The sequence below is a fragment of the Cyprinus carpio genome, chromosome A8 (genome assembly GCF_018340385.1).
Source record: "Cyprinus carpio isolate SPL01 chromosome A8, ASM1834038v1, whole genome shotgun sequence".
NCBI lineage: Eukaryota > Metazoa > Chordata > Actinopteri > Cypriniformes > Cyprinidae > Cyprinus > Cyprinus carpio.
Window position 1 is genome coordinate 12,021,723 of NC_056579.1, and position 23,398 is coordinate 12,045,120.

General features: G+C 37.1%; 2 protein-coding genes across 3 annotated transcripts; both read right to left on the bottom strand.

Moving 5' to 3' along the window:
* Positions 1-1,598: 1,598 nt before the first annotated feature.
* On the bottom strand, positions 1,599-5,681 carry LOC109101731 (5' exonuclease Apollo-like). Of its 2 annotated transcripts, none has more exons than XM_019115142.2 (5): positions 5,441-5,681; positions 4,966-5,197; positions 4,183-4,348; positions 3,863-4,045; positions 1,599-3,101 (listed from the first exon to the last, which is right to left on the bottom strand). In XM_019115142.2, exons 2-5 carry the CDS (start codon positions 5,155-5,157, stop codon positions 1,939-1,941), a joined length of 1,704 nt encoding a protein of 567 aa, XP_018970687.1. In that variant the 5' UTR covers positions 5,158-5,197; positions 5,441-5,681; the 3' UTR covers positions 1,599-1,938. The 2 variants fall into 2 exon arrangements, with proteins under 2 accessions (XP_018970687.1, XP_018970686.1); XM_019115141.2 differs by having other exon boundaries at positions 5,434-5,681.
* A 2,477-nt stretch (positions 5,682-8,158) lies between these two features.
* LOC109101732 (adenosine receptor A1-like) lies at positions 8,159-15,295 on the bottom strand. Its single transcript, XM_042762237.1, has 2 exons — positions 14,102-15,295; positions 8,159-10,537 (listed from the first exon to the last, which is right to left on the bottom strand). The coding sequence occupies exons 1-2, from the start codon at positions 14,440-14,442 to the stop codon at positions 9,850-9,852; spliced, it is 1,029 nt and encodes a 342-aa protein (XP_042618171.1). The 5' UTR covers positions 14,443-15,295; the 3' UTR covers positions 8,159-9,849.
* Between the last annotated feature and the right edge of the window lie 8,103 nt (positions 15,296-23,398).

A 23,398-nucleotide genomic window follows, 5' to 3' on the forward strand; every position in this document is an offset into this window, starting at 1 on the left:
GCTCAGCCCGGAGAGCATTTTTAATGTGGTTTTGGCCTCATCTGGAATGCAAAGAGTCCCCCTGATACATCAAACCATTCATCCTTTATGAGCATAGTGAGTGTGTGCAGAACCAGAGGTGAATAAAACATCACGGCTTTAGGACAGCCTGGCTTTAGTCGTATATTTTCTCGCAAAGCACCATGCAAGCCCAATCACTTACAATCCCTCAGTACGTGGATACAATGGTAAACAGGTGTTTGGACTACCTAAATATGTATTACAGGTATTGTCACAAGCTGGTGAATACTAAATCACAGACTTCTCTATCTATAGAAATAAATTAGACATTGATCTGCTCTTATTTTATTCATGTCTCTGAATATGAGGCAGTGGTATCAGTAACAGGGACAAATCCTTGTAGATAATCTGATCACACAGAGGAAATGTTAAGGGGAAACTTTCAATGGTTTGTCTATTCTTCGAACATCAGTGTAGTTGCTTGTGGCTTTTCTCTGTGTGTAACTGGTTGAAGGTTTTTTAGACTTATCTCATACCCATCTGTAAGGAATGAACTTTTGACAGATTAAGATGAAGAAGGGCTGCTTCTCCGATGTCTGCTTATCAGACTGTCAGTTGTGTAAATGTTCCCTCTACAACGGAAGTTCAGCCTTGGGAGCTTAAAAGACTTCAAACAGTAATTTCAATTTAAATAGAAATAGCATTTAGTATGAGATTACATTTTGAGTTTATTAAAAAAAAAATAGTGCACATAATCAGTACTATCATAAAAACATAATTTCTAACTTTTTTTGTAGGCAATTGTAAAATCAATAAGATTAATTCAGTATATTTTCTTGCATTAATTCCACATTACTGTATACAGTAAATGGCGTTTTAGAGTATAGAACTAGTCTGCCACCTGCTGGTTAAACCAAGAGCCTATTCAATTTATACTGCCGAAAGCAGTGCTTCTCTCTTTTTGTCAGCCCCAAAGGAAAACAAAACATACCCCCCCCCCCCATATGATAAAGTCATATGAGGTGCAATGTATAAGGAAAATAAAGTTCTATTCTGACACTTTAATGATGTGCAGGGACTTTTTTCTTTTCTTTCAGAGATAAAGCGAGATAAAGTGCAGAGAAGAAGCCTCCCCACACTTTGAGAATCACTGCCCTAAAGAAAGCTTTCAATAAGAAATTAGATGGCAAACTAATCAAAGTATTACTTAAGGCCATTTTTTTCCTATTAATGATTGAGCAGCTAACAAAGTAACAGGCTATTCTCTGTATGATTCAAAGAGAACATTCCAAAGAATTTGATGCTAATTTAAAGAGAAATCAGTTTAATAATCTTAAAATGATTGGTCTGTTATGCGTCACAACACGCACAGGATTTTCCATCCCATGCCCATCTGTTTCAACATTTCTCTTATTAAATAAAAAAGTTAAATTAAATTATTAATTATTCAATTAAAAAAGTCCATTTGGATGTTTCGTCAATATTCTACACAAAAAGCTGAAATGTCTATGTTCAGAAGTTTTACAAAATTCATATGCTTTAAGTAAAAACTCAATAAAATGTATCATAAGAAAAAAGCTGATATGTAAATAAGACAATTTTTACCCAGAAGAACAAGAAACTTTTAATAGGATTTTTTTTGTCCCCATGTGAAAACAAATCTACACAATAAGGTGCTTTGTGATGCTACATAAGATAACAAATGCATGCAAAACATGTTGAACCTCAGCATCAACATGATGAAAATAATACCATCATATTGATTTCATCAGTAATTTTTGGCTCAAAGAAATGCAGAATGACAATGTGGAAAAGAATTAGTACTTGGCACAGTGTTAATGATTTGGAGACTTAACCACAATACTGTTAACATCTAAAATACAATGATACATGATAAATAAACATTCACATAAACTACCACATACTGTAAGCACTTGCTTAATCACATTTAGATGTGAATGTCTTTATAGCTGCTTCAAGAGGATCACCGGCCGGATTAGGAAGATCAACTGGAGTAAGGCGATTCTCTTCACGAATTCCCCATGATACCTGGTCACCTTTGAGCTGTTCAGCAGGTATGGTGAAGTTCTCAAGGAGCAACTGCTCAATCTGCTCTCGCTGTAACGTGAAGGTCCAGGTGGAGGTCACAGATCGTGTTTCAGGGGGTGTGAGTGCACCGGTAACACAGGTCTGGTCATGCGTACTGATGCTATCCATCGAAGAGCACCTCTCTCTAGAATTGGTGCTGCCCATTTGAGGACTCTTCTCCTTGGATGATTTGGTTGGACTTGCATGCTCACATTCGTACACAGAGCTGCGGTCAGGTGATCTTGCATCTATAAGTGTACTAATAGATTCGTTGTCATCTGAAGGAAGGCTGCTGCCAATTTTGACGACATCTTCTGATGCAACTTGGATGGGTTTCAAACGCTTGTTGGGTGGACCATTCTCTTGAGAGTAGAAGTTGGTACTCATGTCTAGAAGAATGCAGTTGGAGTCTTGATCTGTCTCAGAATCTCCATCATCATGACTAAGTTTGCTTATTTTTGACTCTGGTGATTCGAACACCACCCCACGAGACCCTGGGTGCAAGGTACTTTGAAGCATGTCTGTTATGCCATTTGTAGAGGTCTGAATATTAGAATTGGTCATCATGTAGTGCTTGACCGACTCTGGAATCACCACCTCTTTGGGCTTTTTCCTGCAAGGGTTTAGAAGAGAAGAAAAATAAGGCAGACAGTTGCCTACAATTGGCAGCAGTGAAATGGGACACAGGGCTGACACAAAGTCCTCCAGCTCCTGGTAGGAAGAATGGTCCGAGTAAGCCACCACATAGACATTAGTGTGACAGGAGACCATGGGGCGGCTGGTGGGCAGTATAGCGATGGTAGGCTGCACTTTATTCCATGCATACAGGTTGGAGGCGTTGATCATAGACTGTGCGACCACACGAATGCGGCCCGCGCCAGAGTCAGTGGTGAAAACATCTGGGAGCTCCAGAACACGCAAAGTTTCCAGACGCTCTCTATCCACCTCCACCCATGTTTTAAACTCCACAGCCAGCTCCACCAGCAGAGACTCTTTACCCAGAGAGTAAAGACCTAATAACAGGTAACAGACTCATTAATAATCACTGCAATGGAGATTCATTGAGATTAACTGTTACTTTTCACAGTATGCTATCTATCAGCACAACTATATAAAGTTAATTAATCACATGAATGACAAATGTATAAGATAAATATTAAATATAAAAAAAGAAAAATATGAAGTGAATTACAATAAAAGTATTTTATACTTATATTTTAAATAATAATTATTTTATAAATACTTATATATAATATTTATTAATAAATATATATATATAAAAAAAATACAAAAGTCTCTTACACCGTGTCTACACTGGATGCGACAAAGCAACTGTTGAAAATCATTTGTACTTTGTGTCAGTACGTCATAAATCAGGAATCAGTTTACTGTCAAGGATTTGTCGTGTAACATCCAGTGTAAACAGCATCACTGATTATAATGGGGTCTATTTTTTTTTTGTTGATTCGCGTTGTTCACAACAGTGTAGACATGGTGTTATGCTCACCATGGTACTTCAAGTAATAGCAAAGAATTGACAAAAGGGCAAACAAAATTTTCAGCAGCCATTACTTTAGTCTTCATTGTCACATGATCCTTCAGAAATAATTTTAATATGCTGATTTGGTGCTCAAGAAACATTTTTATTGTCATTGTAGAAACAGCCGTTCTGCTTTATTTTTTGTGGATAATGTGAAAATGAGTCTGAACATAAAACACATTAAATCCTATCACATTAAATTTTGATAAAATGTTGAAAGTGTGAGATTCTCACCAATAACCACAGCATATCCAGGATGAGTCCTAATGATCTCTTTAATTTGCTGTGTGGCTTGTTGACGAGAAGGTACGGCTCGAGTGGGGTCACAGTTTGTGTTGTCCAGATACAGCACATCAATGGTAGTGGTGTTCCTCAGACATTGCTCTCGAAGCATAGATGGAGTATAACGGAAATCACCTGAGATAAAACAATAACAGTATCATTAAAATGTAATCTCAGTATGTGACAGTGAGATCCAACAACGTTCTGTCTTAAGAAAAACTATTAAATTATTGCACATTTCCATAATATTCATTTCCTCCTCCCAAACTTGCCAGTGTACAGTATGGTGCCAAAGTATCCCTCAAAGAGAAACATTACTGCCCCAGGACAGTGATTGGCATCTATTAGAGTAACGGTCAGTCGTTCTTTTCCAAGATCGTCAAGAAACAGCATGTGAGCTTCCCCAATCTCCAATGGACGAATCCATTTCTCCTTGACCTGTGGAATACAACAACAGGACACAATTAGTAATACCTCCAAGTTAGAGTCGTTTAGTGGACAAAAGTGTGCATCAGTGAATTCTTTATGAATTAAAACTTTTACGTGGGACCCATTCCTAAAACATAAACTCAGCTAAATATTTTCAGTTAATATTTTAAATATATAAAAAGACAAATTATACTGAGTGAGAAAAGGTGTGATATTATAAAACATGTTTTAATTAAATAAAACAGGCTTTTATATGGTTACTTAAGCAAAAGCATATGCTTACTATATTGACTACTGAAGCTATAATTTTTTGACCCCACTATTATTTATTTAGATTCAAATTTATTTGTAAAGCTCTGTTCACTATAAATTATTATTAAATTATTTAATAACTATTAAAAAAAATAAATATTAAGCAAGAAAGAAAAAATACTAGAAATGTTGATGTGGTAATTAACTGAAATAAATAGGTTAAAGTTAAATTATAACTGAAAACAATATAATCTAACTCTAAATATCAATAAATACTGCAATAGCACATATATACACAATTCTTTCTTTCTAATTTTTCCCAGACCCCCTAAAACCTTGTGCAGACCCCAGTAAAATGGTCTGCTCGACCTCACCTTAAGTTTGAGCTGGAGCAGTTTGGCAGTGAGAGGTGAGCAGTATAAGGGCCTGTGACTCCAGGTGGATGAGAGGCCAGAGGTGTGATCCGCGTGCATGTGAGACAAGAAGAACAGACGGACGTGATGGCACTTGCGGAGCTGCCAAAAGTCTACAGCTATAGGGGTGTCTGGTAGGACTTTCCCGTTCATTTTGTGCTGCTATGAGGAGTTCAGAAGGTACTGCTTATTCCTAAAGGGATTTGATAACAAAAGCTGTATTTCAGCTTCACAGGATATGTTTGAAAAGCGTCACTTCTTTAGCAGCGCTGTCAGAAATGTAAATAAAACAATGTTCAGTGTGCACAGGCAAGGGTTTGTAAAGTAACAATGTAACTGACAGCTTACAAGCGAGCAGTGCTAGCAGTAAACGAAAAGCATCGCTTTTTTTAAGGCACACAGAGTCAGAAAACATAAATGCGAGCTTGCCCGTTACTGTGTGTTAGCAGGCCGGTTAGCTGGGCAGGTGATGATCTGGTGTATCTGTGCAGATGAGCGCCATGCTGAACCCGCGCGTTGGGCTTACGAGGGTTGCGGTACGTTTACAAATTCAAAAGATTTCAGCGCGCTTTGAAAGGCACGCCTGAGCTCTTGCATTTGCAGCTGCTTTGTCCGCCAAAAAGTACGTTTATTGTCCACGCCTCCATGTCGCGCACGAGCCCATGTGACGTCACATGCTTCCGTGTGCAGATTTATTTTGCTTGAGCTCAGCCCAGAAATCGCCACAGAAACGACTGCTTCCACATGTCAACATCTATCTATCTATCTATCTATCTATCTATCTATCTATCTATCTATCTATCTATCTATCTATCTATCTATCTATCTATCTATATTCGATTATTGATCACAGTGGATAAAGCGCCATTCAAATTAATAAGGTGCTTTTGAATGCCGTCTCGGCTCATTTATTATTTTGTATCATTTATGTTTATGGTGCTCTTTCTTTCTTTCTTTCTTTCTTTCTTTCTTTCTTTCTTTCTTTCTTTCTTTCTTTCTTTCTTTCTTTCTTTCTTTCTTTCTTTCTTTCTTTCCAAGTGTAGAGCATGTATTTAAAATAATACCATATAAATTATTTAAAAACAAAAGCAATAAATGCCTTTAGTATGCAGATTTCCTTTAGATGTAGCTTTTTAATTAATTTTTAATTTGATGAATTCCTTCATTTTTAACACAAAGAGCACTTTTGTGTTTAGGATATGATTTGCCCTCATCTCAATTTCAAGAATATAAAGTTACAAGTATGAATTCTTGAAATTGAGTTCTGTAGCTAACCACTAGGGGGTGCTGTTAGCTTAACTATTTTCACTTTACATTTAGTCAAATGAGTTATATTTGAGCTGTATATTTAGATTTTTGTTGCATATTGAGCCATTATCTTCATTCAAACAAATGTGTTTTATTTTAGGCTTATTATTTTTTAACCTGCCTGATTACTAATACACATCCACACACCTTTTATACCGTCCATTCCCTTTTTACTGAAGGAAATCAAAGTATGATTCATGTATTTGTTTATATAATTAATTATAATTTTTTAAAAGATTTTATTAAATATAAAATTTGTGTAGTTATGCCAATTCAATTGGGAAACTTTGTTGTCAGTTGACAAGCATTATGTAAACACCTCAGTTGCATTGTCTGTAAATTCACAACAAAAACAGTTGTACAGAGGTCCTATTTTTGGCCTACATAACATCCTCAACACAAGAGGACAGAAAAAGCGAAAGTTAAAAATATAAATTATTTTATTTATGTAAATGATTATCGATCAATTATATTAATTAAATAACTCGCTGTGTAAAAATATTGGTAGATTTTCGCACTGGTCTGAATAAAAACAGCAGACGGGCTTATTGAAAAAGCATGAACATTTCACTGCTCCGGGTGTGTGTTCATGGTGTGTGTGTGTGTGTACTTTGGATGGGATAAATGCAGAGCACTAATTCCGAGTATGGTCACCATCCTTGGCCACGTCACGTCACATCACTTTCACTTATTTACTTTCACTTAACGGCTTTTTGAGGCAAATTTGAGGCAAGTGCATCTCTTGCGTCTTTGTTAGAGGTGGTGTAATGGTAATTAGGGGCCAAGCACTGAAGGTGCTTAGGCACCTATTGTATCCATTAGCACGATTTTTTTTCTTCCGCTGCAAGTCTATGGCAGCCCATAGAACCGCTTGCGGGAAAGTTGTGAAATTTGCCACACTGATAGAGGACAGTGAGAAAAGTTACCATAGCAAATTTGGAGTCTCTAACTAAGTCTGTGATAAATTATGTTGCATTGCTAAAATCATTTATCATGTGTAATTATTTCCTTTTAATTAATCATTCGTAGAAGCATGATCATTTACCTCTACATACTTAGAGACACCTACACACATATAATAATAGAACAGAATTTTTTAATATGCAACCGGGAGAGCAAAAAACATCATACTGTAAATTAATAATATGAGTCACATTTTATATTTTGTTTTTTTATATTGTTGTTGCTACCATCTCAAAGCTATAGCTGTTTAATAATATGCCAACCAATTCCATCATGAATAAACAAGATTTATAAAATATTTTATGATGTTTCATACGTGTATGTCTTTACCTACGAACTTTTGTTTGCACATAATTGGGTTAATATTTTTTCCACTTGAGATATTCAACAAAAAATAAAAACTGTGCCAACCAACCCACTACCCACACATGTGGACCCCTGGGACCTGTGTTATTTCTACCAAGAATCTTGACTGCTTTCTTGGCTGCTTTTTACTCATGCAGGGGAGGAACAATGGCAAAATAGAGGCTTATTTGGAGATAAATGGCTACTTTTCACACAAGATATTAACACGATAGAGAAATTTTTCAGTTTATTTTTTTTTTAAATAATTGTCTTTTATTAGTATGAGACAAACAAAAGCTGATACCAACAGCTAGAGCAAGGCAAATATGCTGACAGTTAAGATGATCGATGAAGATGAATGATGATGAATTATTTCTATTGATAGTAAAGTGATATTTCCTGTTTTCGATCACATTGAGAACTGCGTGGGGTTCAGGGACAGGAAGCCGCCACTTCCTCTTTCAGGCAATGCTATACCCCTCATTTAAACTTTGTGTCTGTCTGTTGCAGTGAAGTAAAAACTAGATGGCAAAATGAATTAGCCCATTGTTCCCATTTATTCAAATATTTAATGTACAAATGATTGTAATTCCACAACCGTCTGTTTAACAATTATGAACATAATGTACCTGGACATAGTGAATAACATTACTATGGACAGATTAGAGATGTGTTCATCTTTGATGTCCGTATATACTTGGTATTTCATCCACATGTGAGATCAAAAACCCCACACGAGTGTGACAAGTGAAGTGTGTAATTTGTGCGCCACTAGAGTGACCAAACAGAATTGCAGAAATAATTGCCGAACACTCATGTGCCACATGTGCAATTGGCGCCCCAAACTCATGGTCAGGATGTCAGTGTCAAGCTGGTCAGGATGCTCAAACAAACAGAGCAATGATTTGATAGCGCCTCAGAGCCACAGTGGTTAAACTTTTCAGGGAAATCAACCAACAAATGGCTTACATATAGTCGGGACTGAAGAAAGCATGTTATCATCCCAAAAATTACACACTCCACCTCTGAAGGGATAGTTCACCCCAAAAATTTAAATGCATGAAAAAGATAAGTATAAAAATCTCCTGTGTTATAGCGGAGAAAAAAAGCCAAATGGATTTGGAACAACATGAGGGTGTGTAAATAATGACAGTTTTTGTTTTTGGGTGCTCTATCCCTTTAAGACAAGTCAAAATATAGTACAATATGTTTTCCCAGAAGTGTAGCATATATTCCTTTTAAAACTGATAATTATGATTCTGGATAAAGTGTAGCTAAATTCTGCTATAATACTGAAAGGTAATACACTATTGGTTTTGATAATTCATTAACCCTGAATATGTTCAAACTATGGACAAATAGGACAAATAGTGTATCTTCTTATCCTCAAACAATTCCATGTTGGTTATGACATGCACTCAATCATACACATACACACACACACACACACACACACACACACACACACACACACACACACACACACACACACACACACACACACACACACACACACACAATTTTGCTAAAAGGCAAGATAACCTCACTGCATCTGTGAGTGAAATCCAATGTCAGCTGCCTGCAGTACATTTTTTTTTGTCCGTCACAATAACAGACCTGCACTGAAAACACTCCATAATAGGACAAGAAAAATCCGTGTCATCCTCCTTGTCACTGTTTCTGACATACTCTTTCTGTCATTGTGCACAAAGGTTCAGAATACAAGCAGAATATCCAAGAACCTGAGAGTGTACAGCGCTCTGATATCTGTTCTGCATACATTCATACTGAAGTAGTAACTGGTGATTAGATGTTTCCATTTTAACTAAATAATATATATATATATTTGTATATATTATAACTGCGTAAAACAAAATTGTGTGCAATCCTTTTGATTCATTATTTGAGCAAATACTCATGTTTTTATAATTTAATTGTATGATATGTACTGTTAAACTAATTTGATTTAAAAGCATCATTCAAGGCTGCTTCATAAAGCAAGATTTCCTGTGGTTCCCCTTCCTCTTCCAAATGGTTTGACTCCCTTGGTGCTTTTTAAAGCGATGCTGTCTCATTATTCCAATAAAGGGACATTTCAGCCAGAAGAGTCAGTTGTGAGCTCTGATTTACTCTGATTTACATTCAAAAGAGACAAACCAAGACATGACAGCTTTGGACGTCCAGCCAGCAGAAGTCATTCGACCTCCTTAGAGAATCCTAGGATGTCAGTCAGATGTTATGTTCCAAAGCAGGTTCAGGAGGGGTAGCGACGGCGGCAGCGATGTAGTGGTTGTTATCCAGTCTCTCACTCAGCTGGTTCTCAGGGGGAGGAGCCTCCTTGCAGCAGAAGTACTGGTTCCAGATCCTTTGGAACGCAGTACGAAATTTCTTGATGCGGAAAGCATAAACGATAGGGTTGACGGCAGAATTCCCATGCGTGAGCAGAATGGCAATATAAATGAGGAACATGGGCTTCTCATACTTTGGACAGAAGAGTGTGATGCAGTTCATAATGTGGAGAGGAAGCCAGCTAACAGCAAACAAGAAAAGGACTAGCGCCAGAGACTTTGCCAGCTTCAGCTCTTTGTCGTAATACTTGTTTGGTTCAGAATGGCTGGACACCTTCTTATTAAGCTGCTTGTGGATCATGTAGAAGATTTCAGAGTAAATGATGAGCATGAAAAGCAGAGGGGGAAGTACCCAGCCAAAGAAGTTAAAGTAGACCATGTACTCCATGCTGATGACGTTCTCAAACTGGCAGGTGACGATGAGGTCAGGGCCGATTAAGCTGTTATTACGTTGCAGGTTTTGTAAATTGTTCCAGCCCAGCATGGGAGTCAAGCCGACTATGAAGGCCACTGTCCAACAGACGAATACTGCAATTCCAGCTCGTCTGGGAGTGACCACTCGCTTATAACTGCAACACAAAAATACAAGAGTGAAACAAGTTTTCTTTGTAATTTTATTAAAAAATTAAATCAGTGTCTCATGATATACATTGTTATTACTGCAATTTCAGCAATATTATAACTCCAAAATGTACAATAAAAAAAAACACATGTATCTCTACAATATCAATTTTACAAGCAAATAAAAGGCTAAATTCTGTATAATTGCTACCAGTACAGAATCAAGGGCACTTTGCAAAGCGCTTCTTGGTGTCTTTGGATGACCAAGGCCAGCTGCTTTTATCTGCGGTTTAACTTAAATTAAGAGCTAAATTGTGACAAAGTACCACCACCAGAAAACTTTTTTCAGTTAGGGCTGCATGATTATGACTAAAATCATAATTGTCGATTATTTCCTTGAAATTGTAATTGTGATTATTAATTACGATTAATAAAAGTAAACACACTAACTGAAAAACATTTTGTGCTTTTCTATAGTATTAAGCCTCAAATGCCAAATATACATTGGATTGGATTCTTCTTTCAATTATAAAAAAAGTAAAAATATAAATGGTATTATACTAAAACTAAAACAATGAAAAACCCCTTAAGATAACATGTAGAAAGAAAAAAACATATCTTAAGCATGCAGAATAACATAAGTGGACTTTGAACAATTACTTGCCACTCTGAATGAATACGTAATTGTGGCATCCATAATTCTAATCGAGATTAGAAATTTGATTAATTGTGCAGCCCTAGTTTCAGTCTCATCCTTCAATAGAGTTGCATCTTCTTCGAGATGCTCTCTTTCATCTGGAATTCTAGGTCTCTCTCCAAACTCCTTGTCTTTTGTGTGAATGATATCAGAACAAAGGCACCTGTGATTTAATGGCAGACTTTCTAGTCTCTGGAGCTGTCTGACTGCTCTATTGACTCCACAAAAAGGTGCTCTTAGTCTATAGTGTGAAAGTGAAAGTGACGTTTAATTTGGTTATCTTAGTGTATGGTGACCCATACTCAGAATTCGTGCTCTGCATTTAACCCATCCAAAGTGCACACACACAGCAGTGAACACACACACAATGTGAACACACACCCGGAGCAGTGGGCAGCCATTTATGCTGTGGTGCCCGGGGAGCAGTTTGGGGTTCAGTGCCTTGCTCAAGGTCACCGCAGTCGTGTTATTGTCGGCCCGAGACTCGAACCCACAACCTTAGGGTTAGGAGTCAAACTCTCTAACCATTAGGCCACAACTTCCCCAATAGACCCCGTTTGTAAAGATTCAGTAGACATGTTTTGCTAGAATAATTGCTGAATGTGCTTTTATTAACCACAATAAGTAAAAATATAAATCTTAAATAAATGATAAATAGTTTCATCTCAGTATTCATATTCTTTTGCATGATTTGTGTGTAGCCCAGAACCACAGCCTATTACTCTGTTTTCACTCATGCATACACTCTCAGGGTGAAAAAAAGGCTCCAGTAATTGTTTTGTACCTTTTTTCTGAGAGTGTTCTGTATGTCCAAGAGAAGTGCTGTTTTCTTTGTTTTTAAGTTGCTATGTGGTCATTGCATGTCAAATCAACCAAATTTCAGAAATTTTCAAATTTGTGATTTTGCTAATATTTTTTCGGAAGAAAGATAAACATAAACATAGTGATGAACGCTAAAATATTAAATGTCATGGATGAATATTTAGTAATCCACTATTTTGTAGAGGGGGGTCAAAATGGCAATTTTCACCTGAGATTTGGAGATGCCAAAAGGAAAGTTTGTTAAGACCCAATATGTAAAAGGGCATTAAGATATCTTTAATATCTCTTGAGTAACAGGCATGTAAACTTTGGAGAAAAAACTTGAAAAGTGCTCTTTCCCCATTTTTGAATGGTCACCATTTGCATATAATGTGACAAAGAATGCAAAAGTCAACAGATTTTACTAACAGGCATACCAATCTCTGTGTAAAAGTAACTTTATGATGCTGCTATCTTTCATTTTTAACCCCCTGTAATTGGCTCTTAATCTCCGGTGAAAATTGCCATTTTGACCTCCATCTACAAAATAGTGGATTACTCTATAAATATTCTTCCATGACATTTCATATATTGGTTTTCATCACTATGAATGTTTATCCTACTTTAGAAAAAAACATTGGCAAAATTTGAGATGGGCACCTCTGGTTGAGTTGACACGGAATGAACCTATGATTAAATTAACAGTTTTCAGATTGTTCAAAAATAGATGGTTGTGTTTGGAAAGCTGTGAAGCATGACGACACTTTATACAGAATAAAAGCTATATGCATTATTGAAAAGTGGAACAAATAAAATAAAATGGCGTTCAAAAGGAATCATTTGTCGCTGTCTTCTGCCAGTAGGTTGTAATGCAATGTTACATTCTATATCAGTAAAACCAGTAGACCGCAAAACTTTAGTCTGTTTTACATCAACTAAGCCTTGCATTATTCTGGGATCATGCTGGGATAACATGGATGGAATTCACACAGATCCAGCACTGCTGTCAGTGATGCATACTCAGGATATGTTAGATGATAGATGATTTATTCAGAAGATGAAATACTGTATTCAAGTTTCCACTCAAATTATTATGCTGATAATATAGTTTGCAAACTGCAGTGGTCTCAGACGTTTAGACCCCACTGTATGAGCCTTCAGTTCCGTTTCTTGTATCTTCATTTATTGTGCACAGTGGTTGATCCTGGCAGAGCTGACAGGCAAGGACTCAGGGCAACAACCATACACTTCTCAGACACCCTTCACTTCTCTATAGCTCATTCACGACAGTTTCATGTGATTGTGTTCACTCTCCAAAATAAATGGTTTTGTAGGTAACTTTTTCCTTGCAGCACCTTGTGCTATCCACCTAATTTTTAACGTAAGTGCAACTACGGCCATTTGTAGCTTAAATTTGCTAGGCTTTCTGTGTCAGTCGCATCCAGTTATTTTACCTGTATAAAAATTGTCAGCTTTGCTGCTTTATATTGCAAACTGGTATTTGTTACCATATTATTTAAATTTATTATCGTAATCATGAACATACTGGTTTGAAGTGCAGATAATTTTACAGTTTACTGCACTTTCTGATTCATCTAATTATTTACCTAAATTGGCTTATAATTCAGAAGTCTTGCACATTCAAAGAAAATAGCTTACTTCCATGTTGCAAAATCAGTTGGGTACTTCCCTGTGCTGATATGTGTCTACCCGCAAGTCTTTAAAAAAAAAAAAGCTTTAAAAGGAGCCAATAATTAATCATGCCAGCAAAATCACAATATTAAATGCAAAATAATAGAATGAATTTGGGATTTAAGCACAGTACCATGAATCGAGTTTGACACCCCTGGCTTAGAGGATAGATAATACCATTAGGCTCAGTATAAAAAAAAAAAAACAATGTATAAAGTATATGTAACGTCCTCAAATGATAGAAAAACCTTATTGTGTGTGTATGTGTGACATATGAATAGCATAGACTGCATGACAACATAATGCACAGTACCATATAACTAAAGGTATTTACTTATTCTTACAGCACAGGAACACCAGAGGGAATTAATGATACGTTTACCTGGTTGGGATCTTGACCCTCAGGTATCGGTCGATGGCTATAGCGAGCAAGGCGAGGATAGAACTTTGGGTCAAAACCAGCACCGTGCACGCCACCAGCAGACAGCTGTAGAAGTGAGTCTGGAGTCCGATACTTATAGTTATCGCCAACGGTATGACCAGCGCTCCCACTGCAATGTCCGCGAGCGCCAGAGAAACAATGAAGCAAAACGTAGTATCTCTCAGAGATCTATTAATTTTTACCGCCCAAACCACCATCACGTTTCCTATCACGGATGACACGGCTATCACCACCTCCATGCCCATGTAAAGGGCTTTGGCCGCAAAGAGATCTTCAGGCATTCTTCCACTCGACTGGAATCGATAATACGATGAATATCCACGCGACAATGGGTTTTCAAGTGAAAGTGATGTATAAACTGTAATAGTCCAGAGAAAAATCCTCCCATTAACGCGCTGCCCCTCAAAACAGTAGCTGTATTCCACGCATGCTTATTTAAAATTGAAAATGGACAAACGCGAGAAGAAGAAACCCCACAAAACAACAGGAGTGGCTTACAAAGATTCTGCTGAAAATATCGCTGGGTTTTGCGCGTTTTCTTTTCGTTTACCACAGCGCTTCTTCATTTGGTCCACCTGCGCTCGTGCGAGAGATGCGCGCGCCACTTATTCATCCCAAAATCGTTACAATTTCTCCGTGTCACCTACAACTGTCAGGCAGCTCTCTGGATGTCCAAAGAGTCGGAAAATAAATTAGAAGACGCACCATATTTGTTCCCTGGATATGTAAAACAAGATATTGTCCGGGGTGCGGGTCGTTCTCAACACTCTCGTGGGCTATGCGGTGCTCCGGAATATCCGTCGATGGGTAGAGCCCTTTGTCTCACCTATACTCGCCCTGTTACCAATTTAAAACACTTTTGGGAGCAAAATAACTCCAACTAACCCGTGTAGATTTGTGTGTGTGTGAAAATGTCAAACCAGAAGGTCGTTCCGTTTTGACGGGAGAAAAAAAGACCATCCCAAACACCGCGCCGTCTATTTTGGTTCCCTCCTTGAGAATGGCTGAGGGACATCCTGCGTTGCTACTTTATTTTGTAGAGAGCCCGATCTCTTTTTCTCATCATTGCATTTGTCTTCAGTGAGAACTTTGACGCTCGAGACAGAGAGAGAGAGGCTGAACGTGCCCCTGTGTTTAGTGTAATATTAGTCTGCTCTATAAAAGATATGAGACAGCATTGCACCCATGAGAGTGGAGGGGAGTAGGAGGTGACAGTGCCTGATGAGCAGTGACTAATTTAAACGCTCTAACAAAGCCCCATGAAAGATATAAAATGTAATAAGAAATATATTTGCAACATTTCAACGAAACTAATAGGTTTCATAATCTACAATAAGCATAATGTGCCAGCTGAGAGATCAGTTAAAAAAAAATCACAGTATGCTCCAGTTATCTCAAATGAAGCCAGTCTAATGTAGCAAAACAAAATGATGTATATGGCACAATTTGCAAGGCCCTTTTGATGTTTAGGTTTTAAATAGAGGAGACCAGGCCTAGGTGTCCCAGTTTTTACTCCACTGAATAATTTTCAGTTTAGGCTTATTTTTGAAAGTCATTTTTTTTTTTTTTTTTTTTTTTTTATAAATTGTCACAGTGGAATCTGCAACCACTGAATAGATTTTAGCAAAATGTGAACATGCAAAAAGTCAAATAAAAAAATATTGTTTATTTATTTGACAAACACAGTGTGAGTAATAAAACATATATTCATAAATTATATTTATATTAAAGTATATATATATATATATATATATATATATATATATATATATATATATATATATATATATATAATTACAAATTCTAGAAATAATGTTACTTGTGTTGGTATTGTGGATCAGTGACTGAGCCTCTGTCTGGCTGACAAAAATCCTGTATTTTTGAGGTGAATCATAATGAAGTCTCCCTCTTTTTGACATGTCCAGGTCAAAGCCCACTCGGTGCTTTCAGTCATGGTCTCTACAGCTTTTAAGTGTGAGCTCAGAGACAAAGCACAGAGACCCCTCCATGCTAGATGTAGGTGATTTAGCAAGTAGGAAAATTCATGGCATGAGAAAGCTGGGCTGCATCGCAGTGCCTGCCTCATTTCCATAAGAGAAATTTCTGCACGATCCATCAAGGGCGGTGAATTCATTCATGCACTTCACACAGAATTACGACGTGAGATTTATCCTGTCGATTCTGAGCAATGAGACACCACATTCCTATATTATGAAGTAATATATTAGGAATACACAGGAATGGCTTTTATATAGCAGCCTACAGTTTTAAGGTGCTTTTTTTTGGCATGAAAATTATTTGTATATTCATACTGAAACAGTATTTGCAGCTGATCTGCAAACAGATGAAACAATGCAAAACATAAATTAAGAAGATGGAACAATTTTTTATATATTTTAAAAATCAAGTAGCTTAACTAAAGAAGAAAAAGCACAAAAAAGGTGTATTTGTTATGTTAGTGCTTCATGACATGGACTTACGTCTGTGTGGTTTTCTTCAATTCTCCAATGTGCTCTAGAGCATTATATCAATAGTCAGATCAATACCCAGCTGTGCAGAAACTAATTATCCAACCATACCTGCAATAAAACTAATAACATGACTGAATATGTTCTGTGGCCCTTTTTGTGTTGGAGCAGGTTCAGTGTCCCTTGGAGTTGGGAAATCTAGCTAAACATCTTTTTTTACGTAGTACTGGCACTACTACTGTACCAAAACCCCGGTCGGAGCAGAACCACATCAGTGGATCTCACTCAACAGAGGACAAAAAAAATTAGCAATCGACAAACAATTGAACAAACAGACTTAGGATTCTCAGGATGATAAGGGTGATTGTTTTGTCTTACAAGTCTGATTACAATAGAAAATCTGCCCTGCTATTATCAAAGCTGTTCCACTGTTTATTGTTATAGATTTCAGGTCAAGAGTTCATACATGAGGGGTGAGAGGTCACAGAATGAAGCAGAAAGCCTAAATCGTAATGTTATATATGATGATGGACCTGATAGTATTTGCTGTTAAATGTAAAAAAAATTATAATTAACACTAGCAATTTCAGTTAAAAATACTTTCTACACCAATAATTTTTCAGCGTACAGTATAAACAGTAATATTATTTTTATAAAAATATAGATGATTATTATTACTATTATATTGTTTTTTATAATGTGTCTTTCATTTTATTTACTATATCTTTTGTCTTTTGCATTTTCTTTTTATGCAGTTAAGTTGCAAATATTTTGGCAATAAAAAATGTCATAAAATTATGCTGCAAGAAAAAGTTTATGAACCTTTGTTAGTACCTAAAACATCTGCATTATTTGCTCAAATGTGGTCTGCTAATTGACAAGACAGGACAAACACAATTTGCTTAAACTAATAACACCCAAACAATTGTAGTCCTTGTCAATACTGAACACATTGTCTAAACATTTACCTTACCGGTGACCAGCTTCTCACAGGAAACAGTAAACACCTCCCAGACTGATGGTAAGATACACAATCCCAAAGAATGATGACTAGACAGCAATGACTAGTTTCTCAGGAATAAAACAGGCTGTTTTAATATGCCAAATGAAGCAGAAATCCGGGTTGCATTTTACTCAACCTGACCACAGTCTTGGCATGAATATGTCCCTGATTCACCTTGAATATCCCCAGCATTGCAAGCATCTTTTTTCCACCCTGTAGCAGTTTTGCACCCTATAGGGCATGGATTGAGTGTGGTCCCTGAAAAGAAATGTGATGTGGTAAGCACTTTTCAAACCACAAGGCCATCCCTTTGAGACTCATTTGTGTAGATTTTAATGGCTGAACCATTTTGTGTCCAGCTCCTTATCATCCACATGCATGCCTAAAATCTTTGAAGTTCATGATCAAAATGCTTTGAGGGTGCGTTGTAGTAATTAAGCAGACAAAGAGATGTGCAGCTTTTTGTGTGTTTCTCTCACTTGCAATCCTCCCCAAGGAACATTCACTGTGTCCACAGTTTGAGAGCAGCACTTTACCAACAGCAGTATTTGCCTATTCACCTTAATGACCCACTCAGAGTGTCCGCACTGCCGGGTTGTCTTTAGCAAACATCTGGGCTTTGCACAGTTGCAGTTGACATTATTATACTCATGCCAGCTGGTTCTATTTCAGTTTTCTTAGTCAAGACACCTTTAAGACCTATTCACACCAACCATTCCCCAGAATGGCTGTCTTTAAAAGCAGCTGTCAAGAGGGAATCATGTCATAATGGACCGACACTTAAATGTCACTAAGGAGCCCTGTACCTATACAGACCATAAAATCGTGGCATTACTAAGGAGCCCTGTACCTATACAGACCATAAAATCGTGGCATTAGGACAGGAAGAAAAAAATGTGTTTGTGATAGATAGGCTACTCGTTTTACAAAGTGCATATTCCTGTAGTGTGTGATAACCACACTTTACATGCACAATTAAGCGATCGGTTGTTTTACTTTATTATATTACGCATGTTGAATTTTATGTATGTGTGATTTTACGTTCAGTTAACTTGCCTTTAAACAGTAACTAACATTGGCAATACTCCTAGATGGGGTATTTTCCCATAGTGACTGATATTAAGAATCAGTATGATGATGTGACATATGGCATTGACTATAAATGATTGTTTAATTACACATTCCATTTTTCCGCTTCTGAAAGTGAAGCCTCTGTGAAGAGCGTGACCTCTTGAAGAGCTGCCAACTCTCCTCTCCATTGGCCTGAATAGAGGAACTGCCAGATTCTTCTCTACGTAGAGCGAGAGCAGCTTGTCATCACACTCTTAGATTTTTAAAGATAGAAATATCAGCAGATGGTTCCTCAGCAAGACCGGTGGCAGTAAAAAAAAAGAAAAAGCTAAATTTTTAAGCTCAACAGTGGGGGAAAGAAACGTTTTAGATTTTTTTTGTAAAGAGTGTTTTATTGATAAAGATAAATTTTTAAGCTCAACAGTGGGTTTTTTTTTTTTTTTGGATAAGTCCCAACTTTTTGTAGTTCTATTTTAAAACTGTGAGGTAACCGTTGCTTATTTTCTACCTTATCACACTAGATGCAAAGCACATCTTGACTGTGTAAACTTCACATTCAAAGGGAGATTTCTGTTGTTGTTATTGTTATTTATCATGTCTTATTCATTTTGTGTATTTGAATCTGATTTCATTTTCTCACCCCAGTCAAAAAGGGCTCTGTTCTAAATGGCCAATTTTCCACTTCATTCTGTCCATAACAGGAAGCCGGATGACATGGTTTTTCGAGGCTATTACTGCACTTCATCTCTGAGATTCATATAATTCGTGGTTGGGGGTCTATGAGTGGGCCATGTTTTCCCAGCAGGACAAAGAGACGGCGGGAAAAAGAGTGAGCGATGCTGTAGGTCATCATGCAGAGCTTTGTTATCGTGTACCATTCACCAAGCAAGATTGCCTTATTGCCTTAAGGTCTGTTTCTTTAATGTTGCCTCGTCTACAATGCTGCTTTCTTCTTTCTGTCTTTTTGTTTCTTTTTTTTTGTCTCTTAGTAACATGCTTACATGGAGACACTCACCCACTCAGTCTTTTCATGAAAATCAAATATTGTACTTAAATGCTGCTGCAGAGCAGACATAGCAAATTTATATAGTTTAGATGCATGATCATACACTTATTTGTATAAGACCGTATAAACACATAAAACTGTGCTCTTTCATCAGGAAAAGGTCATAAACAATACCTGGCACATTTTGAGTTTTTTCTCATTACCCAGATTTCACTTGGCATGATATACTTTTACCCAAGGAGGTCTATGATACCTGGCAAAAGCTATTAGTTAGCATCCCCATTAGTTTCAGCATTTGCTCACAATTTTTTAAAATAATTTTATATAATAATAATAATCAGCATTTTGTGTGATTGAACACTCTGCACAAGTGTTCGGTATCATGTACTTAGAATCTCTCTGAGACAGACACTCTTTATATGTGCCATTTGTTCAGATGCATCGTGTTACTCTCTGCAAAGAGATTCATTAGTCATTATAGCCTGTGAAGGCCAGCCTCTAGCTGTCATCCTGTTCATTTTATAAGCAAAAAAATCTGATGTAGATGTAACAAAATGGGAGCAACCTAACAAATCTCTTCTAAGTCTCCTGGCTGCTTATGAAACTGCAGGAAAAAAATGGCTGAAATAATGAACAATGCTAGGTTTAGAACAGTGCATTTCTGCTTCAGTTCCTGCCTTCATGTGGAGTCGTGTCTTGCCATAGAAGCAGATGAGTATTATAGCACTTCTGTGAGAGAAGTGGACCCTGCAGACCATCTTCAGGACATTCAGCAGGGAGGAGGGTATTGTTAGAGAGAGAGACCGCTAGAGAGAGAGACTATGGAAGATAAAGAGATTATGGAGTTATAGTAATAGAGAAGTAGGAAGCTAATTTAAAAAACAAGGATGAGGAGAGGAGTGAAAAGAGATAAAAATGAAAGGTTAAAGGGCTACAAGGTGTCTCAGAAGCAGAGACAGATGTCGGGAAAGAGATTTATTGGATTTCCTGTTGCAATTTAGTCATACGGCATTCTGAGGAGGATTGTTGTTGAGAAAAAAAATGAGAGCAACAAAAAGCGTACACACAAGATTCAAAATGTTGTTTACATATAGAGAATAAATATGTGTGCTCACATTCATTACCAGTGGGGTTCAAACATCTGAGATCACTAGTGAAGATGCTTCTATTTTGCAATTTTATGTAATACAAATTTCTATCAGCAAATTAGATTATGAACATGAAAATTTTATCGAGAATAGTTATTCAGAAATGTACATGACTTTTATAATGTCTTTGTATTTGGTTTGTTCTGCTTTTGCTTTAATGACATCAGCACTTGACCTGCATGAACTCCACAAGTTTGTGCAAAATTAAAGAGCTGAAATTGTTTTTGGTTAATTGAATTTTTGTTCATTTGAATTAGATGTGATATTTAACATTTAAAAAAGAATAGGAATATACGAATCATTCTCGCATGCTTTTCACATGTATTAGAAAATTTCTGCAGAAAAAAATAGGTCAGATGTATTTTGCAGAGGATGGTGCGGGGAATTACATTGTGCTCTAAGTGAGATGAGCAAAACGAGGGAGCTTAGGAAAGTTGCTCTGGTAAACAATGATTGCAGGTTTCTGGTGTTTGGACAAAAATGGATTATTAATGTGATCAGAAGCCCCTACTGTTGAAAAGAGAAGATAAGAAAGAATGGAAGAGGAAATGCATTCCCCATCTGGTGAATTATCAGTCTTTGCAGGTAGTGAGAGTGACAACATATACAGTAGTATAACCATCCCCCACTGCACTATTCACTGCTGAAGATGTAATTCCCTGATGCATAAGGTGTACTGTAACAGCTAAGATAAACCATCTGATGCTCACAAAAGCTGAGATTATAGCAAAACAACATATGAAATAATGGCCTTGGGAGAGAAGAAATAGTGCACTAAACAGTGCCTGAAACTCAATTTTCAGAAATGAATATGTCTACGTGGAGCTCGTTTCAGATTTAATTAAAGCTTGTGTCATTTTAGCAAAAAGAAATTACATTTTCTCTGTGGCTCTCACTCCTTTTAACTTTTACATTTGCTAAAAGCCACTAAGCAAAGCAGAGCTCTCAGTAAATTACCACCTTGGGCTTTTCATGTATACACTTTTACTTACTTCATTTAGGAGTCTAATTAACAACATGCATCTGAATATTAACGGTGTAAACGGTGGTAATATGTTGCATCTAAGCACAGGCCTGAATGACCTCTACCACCCTTTTACCGCAAACTATTGATTTGTGTGTGTGTTTTTTGTGTGAATGCACATTGGTGTGTTTTAATACCTTCGGGGACATGGGGGCATGATGTTGCACTGTTTATTGTAAATTAAAGATGTTTACACCTCTCTTCCCCTTTAACCTCTGCTGTATCTTCTGCTGGAAATGGCAGTTTGGGAAATAGATCTGAGAGATCAGAAGGGATAAGCGGCACTCTGAGGATGGATTGAGCTTTTGAAGAGTCAGAGGCGTGAATAAAAATGTGTTTTCCACAGTTTCTTATTGTGGCTGTGCGTGAATTGAGCTAAAGTATATGCAGCGGCTTCTCCATGGCTGTGGGGAAATACAATTTTTTAACTGTTATCATTCAGTAAACCATGATCGGAACATGAAATGAATTATGCATCCATTTAAGATTGCTTTGTGCCGCTCAAGATGCACTTGAAGATCACGTCTAAATAAATAAGGCAATGTTTGTGTTAAGGCACAATCAATTTTGCGGCTTACAAATTGCTTTCTGACCCACTATTTGATTACAGCGTTTTCTCGCTGGGGAGAATATAGAGAGAGTATGTTGAGTTATAGGATTTAAATAAGCTCTGAGGTCCTTATATCTAGCTAAACTCCCTTTTCCTGCCCAAACATCCTCATAATGGCCTGAATTAGTCAAAGCGATAAGAATCCAAGCTGTAGAGGACAAATGCACTGGCAGGAGTCTAGGAATGTTTTTGTGTGAAATGTGGGATTCTAAGATCTCATCTCCTTATCAATTGTCTATAGCGACACAGACATCTGAATGCAGTCTATACAACAAACCACCCACTTTGACCCCCGAACTGGTTAATCGTAATGGCAGTGCATGAAGGATACATGTCATACACCAAGCCTGAGTGTACATGGTTGTTTCCGTGGAAACTGCAGCAAGCTTGAACTCTTTGCACGACTGACCCCCCATGATTCCCATAAATTACTCTTCTCCACCTGAGGGGAATAAATTGGAACTGAGCCCAGGATTATACACATTACAAGTGAGGGTACTATGATCTGTGTTATTTACCTGTCAGTCCTGCTGTTCTCTGCTGAACCTAATCTGTGAATGGACAATACCACACACTTCCAAGGTGATAAACATAGCCTCAATGGAGATTCCCAGTCATGACGTCAAATTGAAAGCTGACATGAAAGTTTAATTCACAGAAATTATAGAATATAGCATGTTTTGATTCATAAGTAAAACAATTAAATTGGTTGACATTACTTTGTGAGCTTCCTGTTTTATTCTAGAGCTTATAACACATAATCATATATCAAATGTGAATTTTAAAACCACTGTGAACCATAGGTTGCATACAAGATACTACAAGGACTACACTATTAATAATAAAGGTTCTTCACTGGCATCTATGGTCCCATGAAGAACATTTACTTTCTATGGAAATTTTCCAT